Source organism: Rutidosis leptorrhynchoides, chromosome 3 (assembly GCF_046630445.1).
Source record: "Rutidosis leptorrhynchoides isolate AG116_Rl617_1_P2 chromosome 3, CSIRO_AGI_Rlap_v1, whole genome shotgun sequence".
In the NCBI taxonomy this organism is placed as follows: Eukaryota; Viridiplantae; Streptophyta; class Magnoliopsida; order Asterales; family Asteraceae; genus Rutidosis; species Rutidosis leptorrhynchoides.
Genome location: NC_092335.1, coordinates 528,139,706 through 528,150,822, shown reverse-complemented (window position 1 = coordinate 528,150,822; position 11,117 = coordinate 528,139,706). Strand labels below are relative to the sequence as shown.

The 11,117-nt window shown below is 35.6% G+C and overlaps 1 protein-coding gene across 1 annotated transcript; it reads left to right on the top strand.

Annotated features, from left to right (window-relative positions):
- The first annotated feature begins 7,331 nt into the window (after window positions 1–7,331).
- On the top strand, window positions 7,332–8,292 carry LOC139901914 (uncharacterized). Its single transcript, XM_071884578.1, has 3 exons — window positions 7,332–7,436; window positions 7,830–8,195; window positions 8,281–8,292. Exons 1-3 carry the CDS (start codon window positions 7,332–7,334, stop codon window positions 8,290–8,292), a joined length of 483 nt encoding a protein of 160 aa, XP_071740679.1.
- Window positions 8,293–11,117: the final 2,825 nt, after the last annotated feature.

Here is an 11,117-nt window from a genome sequence, read left to right as displayed (position 1 = left end):
CTTGATATTTTGAATTTTAATGAAGGGTATTTGAGTCTTTTCACTTGAGGGTCAGTTTTGAGCCTCTAAAACTGATCCAATCTCAATCTTATCCTCATTTACACACCAAACACTCTCATCTTCAACCCTAGAGAGAGAGAAGAGAGTTTAGAGAGAGAGAGAGAGAGCTCCATTTGGAAAAGAAGGGTGTTTTGGGTTAAACCTGAAGTGTTAAAGTTGTTCATCTCGTTAACAGCTACGTTTTGATAGTGTTGGTAAGTTCTAACTTCGAATTTAATTGTTAAGATTCTTGTTCATGTTAGGGTTTGTGACTAGTTAGTGTTATAAACCCCATTAGTTGCAAGATTTGAGGGTTTTGGGTTAGGGTGTATAGACCTAATTAATGTGGGTTTAAGGTTAGATTACGAAATTGGAAGTATTTGTCATAGTTTGGGTGTCTAATCACTAGATTATAAGTGTGTTGGTGATTTGGGAAGTCCATAAGAACTCACTTACTAGTCAAAATGAGTATTGACTTTAGTTGTTGTTAAATTACGTTTTGGGTCAAGATTTGATGAATCGATTATTTAAATGTTTGTTAAAGGGTGTTTTGGAAAGTTAATCGCTAGTCGTTAGTGATTTTGGGCATTTTTGAGACTTAGGTCAAAATGGGTCGACTTTGATTGGGTCGAATTTGGTAATGACACTAAATAGGATTAAATGGATGTTAAACATTTTTGATAAATGTTAAATAGCATTTGTGAACGAAAGTAATCGTTGGAAATAATTTCGGGTTAAAATTGGTATTTTGACCATACAGTCAAACTTGGTCAACTGTGAAACGGGTTTTTGTGTAATATACGAGATAATATGCATTTAAAGGCTAAGTTGTTGTATTTTGGTATTTCGGGAACGCGGGAACTAGTCTCGTTAGTTTTGGACCTTCGGGTGTCGTTAAAAGTATAAAAAGGTGTACTTTGCACTTTAGGTATCTAAATGGGCAAATTGTGGATGTAGGTATAAACCATTGGTTAAGGGTGTTGGCGTCGAGTTCTCTTGTAGAGAATGTATGTTGATTATGTGTATACCTATATGAGTATTATAGGTAAAGGTTTGCTCGGTGGCGTTTGGAGGCGACTTACGTTATGACTTGTGCGGGCATCTCGAGGTGAGTGGAATAATTATACGTGTATATATATAGTGTATCTATTTGTGTGTTATGGCATGAACCAAAGCGCCGGTAGTGCCATAGCATGTACGAATGTGCTATGATGTGAACCAAAGAGCCGGTAGCATCATGGCATATATGTTGTAGTGTGAACCAAAGCGCTGGTAGCAATAAAGTGTAAATTGTTAGGGTGTGAACCAAAGCGCTGGTAGCACCTTAGCATTAATTGTTAGAGTGTGAACCAAAGCGCCGGTAGCACTTTAACGTAAGTATGACTCAAGTTGTGGTGTGAACCAAAGCGCGGGTAGCATAATGACTAAAGCGTATGGTGTGAACCAAAGTGCCGGTAGCACCATGATGCGTGTATGGTTAACCATATGGTTGTGTTTGTGTTGTAGCATAGCATATTTATATTGTTCGATTATATGCTAATGGTTATGCTAGTTGCGGTATTGGAGGTTTGTAGCTTTGTACTTGAGTTGGTAAGCTAATTATTACTAGCATGTATGCGGTATGTGTGTAAGTGATTGCAAGTAGGTATAGTATATATGTATATGTATAATTATTGCATTCACTAAGCTTCAAGCTTACCCCTCCCGTTGTTTACCTTTTTACAGTTATTATGATTGTGAAGCTAGCTAGTTAATAGACTAGTTGCGTAGGAGCGCTTGGGCTCGATGGGGTAGCTTTCGGACATGGATGTGAATTAGGGATTTGGTAGATCCTTGAGATTATGCTCTTGGTATCGGGTTGGGCTGTTGTGTCTTAACCGTGGTGTTGTGTAAATGTTTTTAGGTCGCATCGTTTGGTTGTGTCGAGTCAAACTTTGTATGTGAAATACATTCTCGTAAAGATGTATGGTGTCATTGTAAACCAAGAGTCGAGATAAAACGTTTAACGTGTTATTATGATAAATTGTATATGGATAACTATTTCGAAATGGTTTGTATACTTGGGTGTTATTGGGACCTAACTTATATATAAAAAAAAGTACTCCGTTTTTGGTTAAACGGATTGGGGTTGTTTCAAGTGGTATCAGAGCATAGTCTAAGGGAATTAGGTGACCTTGGAATAGGTGCCTAGTCTTAGACTTATTGACGGTTGTGCGTTATTTGCGGGACTTGTAGGAATACGGGTCGGTTTGAGATTTGTTAGTGCCTTAGAGTAGGTGACTGACTAGGACTTGTGATTGTCCAAAGCGTGATTATGTGGGGCCTTATTTCATATGTAAATTAGTACCTTAGATTGCTAGTGCCTAATGTAAGTAGGCAAACTTGGACGTTGTTTTAGTGATAGTCACATAGGTTATAGGTTGACTTGTTGTTGCAGTGTACTTGTGTATATTTATTATCATTTGTATATAGGTGTATATATACAGGTATCTAATTGTGCGGTGTCCTAGGGACGAATCTATTGGAGAGATTCGAATATTTGGCGGTTTGAGTGATCAAGTTTGCTGTAAGGACTTTGGTCATTCGGGTACTAGGAGTTATCGCGTTTTATCTTGTGTGAATGTTGCGTCAGTTCAGGTAAAGTACTTTGCGTGACCATGTGAAAATGGTAAGGTACGCATTTGTAATAGTGATTGATCACCATTATTACGAAAGTGTATCTTGACACCAATCATGACACGACAAGTACCGAACGGAGGAAACGTGGCATGGTTGGGGTAGAACGGGACGAGTTAGGAATCTTTTATTGGTTCCTAGGATATAGTGGTCTCGAGTGATGTACTTGTTGTCACATCGGGTTCTTTGTGAGTCGGGAAGTGTTACGGTGGTTTCGGTTAGCTAAGGTGAGTGAGCAACTCACGAGTTCGGCGCGTGCGTAGTCACCCTAGGTAGTGGATGCACTGTTGAGATTCGTCATTGGTTGTAGTTACCTATCGTAACTAGAATGACCGATTATTGTATGCGTGTGTGTGCGACAAGGACTTAAATTCCATAATGGAATGCGACAAGTCTAATGATTGTAGTTTTGAGTTACACTCGGTAGAGTGTGTGGTTAGATAATCGTGTTGGGATTCTTGTTGTGAGTCGCCTTGGAATTGGCGAATCGAGGAGTCTTTGGGTCATTAAACTCATGGGAGTGGGACTCGTATGATGGTGATTGCGTAGTGTGTTAGCGTGTTGTGGATTATAGGGTAACATTCCTAACGGAATACCCCTTGATGATGTGGTTGTGTCGATGTACAGAAGAGTGTAAGACTTGGTGTTTCCAAGCATCTCTTTAGTGTTAGATGAAGGGTTTTGTGAGGCTATATCGTTTGGCCTTGTGGAAATTGTGGGTAGCGTGTGATCACTAGGAACTTTCGAGAAGACAATAAACCGTAAGGTTTGTCGAGTAGGTATGACTTCGGGTCATTATTGTGGAGAGAAGGGTGACATCGGGTGTATGGAACCCAAAGATCGAGTTTCTAAATTTCGGTAGATTGTGGTGGGAGTCTGCATGACACTACGTCAGGTTCCCCTTTACACCTGCAAAGTGTGATATTCAACTCCGATGATGATGTGATCACTTTGTACCTGGGGTGTCCGTGAGATATCCTTGGAAGCAGCTGAGATTACAATGGTGATCGACGGGTGATAGTAATTCGACGGTTGCGAAAGTCGAAGTTAGAGAGCATTGCAGTAAATACTTCCTATGAAGTGACGGATGATCGAATCTGGTTGCTCTTGTGATAGACGAGTGAAGATGACCGGCGAGCCGGTGACGGACTTAATGTTCGGTTAAGACCGAAGGTTATGATGTATTGAAGTCGATGCAATTATTGTGTCGAATTGGTCACTCTTCTTCATGAGAGTGAGCAATTGTTGGTAAGGGTTCGTTGAGTGGAAGGTAGGGTGATCTCGACTGAGATGCACGATTGATTTATCGGAGTGACTATGCTTAGGCATAGAGACGTATGTGGGACTTTGGTGGAGTTCGCTTTGCGAACGATTAAGGCAGTCGATTGTGATTTGTGGTATGAAGGTACGAAGTCGTCGCGTGTACGACATCTCTGGTAATTTTGTATGACGGCTCTGAGAGCCTAAAGTGAATTTTCAGTGATTCGGTGTTTATGATTAGTGATGAGAATGATCATGTGTGTTGTGGAATGGTAATTCCGCGGGATGTTATCATCTTTGCGGTAAGAATGTGGAGCTAAATCCTAAGTGTGGGAGTTTTTACTGCCGCCCAAGGAAGCTCCCGTGGTACTAGATCAAGTAAAGTGTAAGACTTCTTATGTAAGGTGGTCGTGTAGTACCAAAGTGCGGTATGAGACCAAGTGTGAAGTTTGAGATTACGGAAGTAAGAGAATGTAACTGTTATTGCAGGTGCTCTCGTGATATAAATTTGGGTTGGTGTGAAACTCGGATAGTACTGTCGAGTGAGTACGAGTTCGAGATGGTGGTGAATACTGTGTTTTCCCTGTCAGGAAACGTGACCGTGAGGATTTTCAGTGTATTATTCCACTTTGTGGATGATTGTGAGGCGAGGAGCGCCAGTTCTGATTGTCTCACGTCGAGACACGCGGATGTTGTTGTTTGCAAGGGTGTGTACCCTAGTGATGTGACCTGTTAGTTTTATTTAAATGTCGAGGCCATCCTTAACGGACGGTTTAGGAAGGAGGATTCACCCTGCATAGGTGAATATATTTAACAACCCGTCCTAATCCACCTGGACGAAGTCATCAACATCTGGTCCCATTGCGAGGTACTAACCTAAATATGTCATGAATGACTCCAAGTAATATCTTAATAATGAGCAAATTCACAGGGAAAGATTTCTTTCACACCTGAGAATAAACATGCTTAAAAGTGTCAACCAAAAGGTTGGTGAGTTCATAGGTTTGTCATAACAATCATTTCAATATATTAATAGACCACAACATTTCCGTTTATAAATATATATACACTCGCAAGTGTATAAAAGTATTCTATAAGTTGTTGAGCGCTTCGGTAACCATACTTAACAATTAATGTGGCATATTCCCTTTATTATGAAATCTCCCTACACTATACCAAGTGTAGTAAAAACGAAGTACTATGCAACCGTTTACGATACTAGAGCGACTAGCCCGGTTGGGGTGGTCAAACCCGATAGATCTATCAATAGGATTCACACTTACATGTTCTTCCAACATGTAAATATTAGTTACCAAGCTATTAGGGAAGATATGCAAAGTGGTATAACTCAACGTAGAATATATTTTAAGTACTTGTGTCTATTTCGTCAAACATAAAAGCAGCGCATGTATTCTCAGCCCAAAAATATATATTGCACAAGCAATTAAAAAGGGAGCAAATGAAACTCACCATACTGTATTTTGTAGTAAAAATACATAAGACAACATTGAACAAGTATAGGTTTGGCCTCGAATTCATGAACCTATATTATTCATATATATATATTAAAACATATAATTGAAGTCGAATAAGTTTATGTATTATTATTAATATAACTGTTACTTTAGTAATTCATGTGTTTCATTATTAACTTAAATATATTTATTTTATATACTTTAAATAAATAATTTATAAAATATAGTTCTATTAAGTATATTTTTATATAAGTAACTTTTATTGTAATAATAATATTAATAGTAATATTGATAATAATAATAATAATATAGTTGTAATAATAATAATAATGGTAAAAGTAATAATAATGATAGTAATAATATTAAAAATGATAAAAATATTAATGATAATGTTAATACTAATAATAATAATGATAAAATAATAATAATGATAATTTTAATAAAAATATTAATTTTAATAATAATGATAATAAAAGTATTAATTTTAATAATAATGATCATGATAATAATAATAATAATTATGAAAAACTACCTTTAAAGGCTTAAAAATAATAAACCGCCTGAGCCGGGACTCGAACCCCCGACCTCTCGCCTAATGCAAACAACCTCAGCCATGGCTCCATCCATACTTTTACTGATTGATAACCCAAACAAATAAATATAAGCTATATCTATCTGTCATCTTCTTCATGTATATCATTTTAATTCGATACCATTTCCCTTACGATCACCTTCATGATAACATCATCAATATCTCGTATCATCATCTTCATGTATCATACCATTATCGAAATTATCATGTACATCACCATAATCAAAATCATAATTCTAATCATATTATCATTATGATCATCACTCCACTGCCATCCTTTATATCATCACCATCTCATGATCACCTATCATTATCATCATACGGATCCTAACATCATTTATCATGATCATCCACTACGTTATCGTTCTCGCTCATCATCATTTTTAGCCCAAACAAAAAGGACCTCGGTCCACTTAATCCAATCACTAGACAAGTTTACGGCCAAATATAAATCCTTTGGCCCAAAAAAAAAACGAAACATAAGCCCCACATATTACTGGGTTTCGGTCACCAGAATCAATTAGAAAACATAAACGATTACTTTTTCATTTGTCTAGTTATTGGCATGTATTTTTTTTATTCATTCCCACTATAACCCACTAGCAACAAGAGTAGTTGTGAGTAGGTAACACTTTGATTAAATCTGTCGGCCACAAGTGATGCCATGACCACTTGATTAATAAAAAAAACCGCGTTATATATGCCAAATCATATACATGTTGCACGAACTATATAGTTGTTCTCTATTTGTCTCGGAAATAATAAAAAAAATAAGATAATAGAGAGAGGATGAGAGTGAAGGAGGTGATGGAAGTGAAGATCGTCAGGTGATGTTCTACGGTTAAGATGAAAATGGTTATGGCTGTTGATCGATAGGTTTCAAAGGAAGAGATTTGTGATCGAGCTTGTTGTGTGGTTAGAACGAACAGTGGGTTTTGAAAAGTGGTAATGGTGGTTCATGGTTGTTTTCTAAATGGGTTTAGATGGTGGAGATGGAGAAGTGATGATATCCGGTGGTACAAGGTGGTTGTGATGGTGGTCTCATGGTAGTTTCAAGGTGATGATGGTGATTCGAGACAGAAAGTAGAATTGAAGAGAGAGAGAAAGATAGGTGAAGGATTTGGAATGGTGACCGGAGGTTTTAGTAACCGCATGTGATGATTTTGATTATGGTGGTGAGGGAAATCGATGGTGGTTATAGGTTGTGCAATACAGAAACATGATCAAATGATTTAACGGTGGTGGTTTTGTGACTTCAACGAAGAGAGAGAGAGAGGAGAGAGGAAGTGATGGTGGCCGGTTCTTGGGTGTTTGAACATGGTGGCAGACGGTGGAGATTGAAGGTGGCCGATGATGGTAGTGAAGGAGTAAGGAAAATGATATTTGGTTTTTGGGTTTGATCATTGTACTAGGCATATATTTATAATATGTATTAGTTATAATAATAACTTAAAGTATTAATATAATAATAATCAGTAGCGGAGTCAGGGAGGGGACAGGGGGATGCTCGGCCTCCCCCAATGGGCCTAATTGCAATGAAAAATTAATAGGTTATGATTAATTATTTTTCTTAAGCCTCCTTCAATTGAAGCCCAAATAATATTTAATCATGGACAACTTAATTATCCATTATTTGTATGGACCTTACCTAACAAAGTGCATACTTTTCTAGAATTATTAAATACTGGATTAAATGCTATGTGATATATCTAATGCAATTACGCAAATAAGCAGTTCCGTAAATTAGGCTATTAACTAACAATAAATAAGATGCAACATCTTCTCAGATAAAACATGAGTTGCAACATTATGAGCTAGATGTGCCTAATTATCCATGGTTAAAAAAAGCTCGTACGATTGCAGAGTTGTGTAGAGGCCTACAAGAAACTATGAAGAACAAAGTCTATCCGCTGCTTAACAGGTTGATCCGTCTTATATTAACTCTTCCAACTTCAACTGCAACAAGCGAAAGAGCTTTCTCGGCAATGAAAATTGTGAAAACTAGACTTCGTTGTAGCATGGGTGATGCCTTTCTGAAAAGTTGTTTGCTACTATATATTGAAAGAGACATTGCTGATATCTTTACTACGGATGAGATAATTAATGCTTTTGCTTCTCAAAAATGTCAACGTGTCCAACTTATACCACACAAGGTACAATTCCTTTAATATACTATATTTTACCATATCTTTATTAATATTTAACTAATTTTGACTTTGTAACTGTTATTATTGACAGGTTACTTTGTGAAAAATATGGTTTGGCGTGAGCAAAATTTGTTTAGTTTTTGCATATTGTTTATGACATCACTTATGTATTTGGTTTAACTTATACGTTTTTATATATAAAATGGCTATCGTTGTTTATTTATCTCAATATGACACTTTATTATTGTGGTTATCTTCTAATTCTCGAGTAAGCCACCCTTATTGTCAAATCCTGGCTCCGCCCCTGATAATAATTAGGATAATAGAACGTGCCATTTTATTTTCCATCTGCCGACAGTTTCTGTACACTGTTATATCGCGGTCCGTGGTCATTCAGTGGCGGATGAAAAGTCTTCGGAAAAATCCCAGAATTTTAGATTAACTATATTTATTTATTTTGGTCATTATGATATAAAATTTGGTCAATAATTATTAAATAAAAATTACATTAATTATTCAATCCCAACCCCAAATAAAAATATAAAAAGTTTTAAAATTCAACAAATAGTTCCTAAATATATTTTTAATAAGCTTATAATTTATATAACAAATTTCCGGACCACCGTTTATTTTAAAATTACATAACTTCCTTTTTAACTCGTTTATTATCAATCGAATAACAATTGAGTGTTAATGTCGTTTACTAAATAACTTCGAGACCACAAAATATATATATGCTATATACTTTATTTATATATAGATTAATAATTATTATATATTATTATTATTTTACATAATTAATTCTAACAATTACAATATGTAATATTTCATATCATTATATACATATATATGTATATAACTATAATTGTATGCGTATCTACTTACAAGTAATCGTATCGTGAGTCGTCGAGAATGGTCAAAGGTCAAATGGATTCGTAAAAATAGTTCAAAAATTTTGAGACTCAACATTACAGACTTTGCTTATCGTGTCGAAAATCAAATAAGGTTATGTTTAAATTTGGTCGGAAATTTCCGGGTCGTCACAGTACCTACCCGTTAAAGAAATTTCATCCCGAAATTTGACCGAGGTTGTCATGGCTAACCATAAAAATGTTTTCATGACGAATATGAATTGATAAATAGAGTTTTATCAATATTGAGTAATATTGATAAAGTAATTCGATTTACTCGAAGTGTACGAGCGAAGCTATCACAAAAGGTTGAGATAGAGATTTAATTGTTGACATAGTCACGGTGAATTTCCGGAATTCAAGGGATTTAAAAAAATCTTCGAAATCTAAAAAATTTGATTCTTCGACGAATAAGGAAATTAAGATCTCCATAATTAAATACAATGATCTGCCTTGATTACTCTGTCTGATATTTCCATTATAAATTAAACTCTTCCGTTCCATTATCCTCACTATTCCTATACTTTCTTTCTTAGTTCATACATCCAAAAGATTGTGAAAATGCTTAATCCAGTTCTAATCCTTGTCCTTATTCTTACTATCGCAACAATCATTCTCCTTTTTCAACTTCCACTGGATGAATATGTTTTATTCTACTTCGCCCTTGGGGTTATAGTGTTTTTAATTCCCACGTGTCTTTATGTTGCGATAAAGATTGATATACACGGTTTGTAATTTCCGTGTTGTTATTGGGCTTTTTATTTCCTCTTATATTTTGGAGCTCTTTGCCTTTTTATTATCTTCTCGACCTCTATTAAAGCGAGTAACGGTCCAGAATTCGTAAGTATGGAGTTTCGAATGAACTTAATATTCTAAACAAGAATAAACGTAATAGCACGATTTAATTTGTCAATTTACCATAATCACTAAGGATAGAACTATCAAGAATATATTTTCTTGGTATGTTCAGAAGTTAATCAGAATGAAAGAGTTATGTAACTTGGCACGTGATGACGGTATGATCTGTGAATCATCACGTTCCATTAGAAACTCAGCATGACTTACTGTAATATAATCACGTTGGCCGGCTTCATTATATTATACTAACCCATGCTTCAATTTCCAACACTTCTCCATAATTCATTCATAATTTATACTTAGATTTTACAGAAGTTTCCAATATAATGGAATATAGAAAACACGAAGAGGTAGATAATTTCGGACAAAAATATTTATGAAAATATCCTCAGAAATATCGAAGATATTTATGATGATATTTTAGAATTTCTAAATTCGAAGGTTGATGAAGAAAAATTTTTCGCAAGATTTTAACATGACTTCAGAGCAAGATATTCTCTAAAGATTTCATCTGATCCAGAATTACCTGAATATTTTGAATATAGGGTTTGGTCCTTGTATTTGTCCTTGGTCTCCTTCATGGTTAGCTTAATCTATTTTTCAGTACTAAATTTTCTATCGAGCATTCCCAACCTTCCATTCTTTATTATCAAACTTTTGGCCGTTTAGACCATCTACAATTTTGCTGCTTCTTCTGTATTTAATGCTACCATATCTGAATCATCGGTTATCAATCCGAGGTGGTTTCAAGAGAATTGTGTTTTTAGATGATTAAATGCTGATGGTAATATGGTGGAATATAAAGGTTCTCCGGTAACAATAAATGAGCACGCATATATATCAAGGTTATAATAAGGTTATTTTGAATGAAAATTCAAAATTGATTTGTTGAAGCTGTGACAAAATTGGCTACTTTAGAAAGGGATTGCAAAGTTATTTTCGGTAATAACAACGCCAAAGGAGTTAGCACAAATACATTTTAAATGTTTACTCAGGTTCCGAGTGTTTTCAGGTGCATAACTATATGTATCAATCTTTTCTTCCGTAGATGAAGTGCGGTTGGTTCATCCTCTCGATTGAGGTGTTTTCAAGATTCATGAAAGGTTTAAACACAGATTGTAATCGTCGAGATACAATTGTGGTTTAAGATGAAATCAAG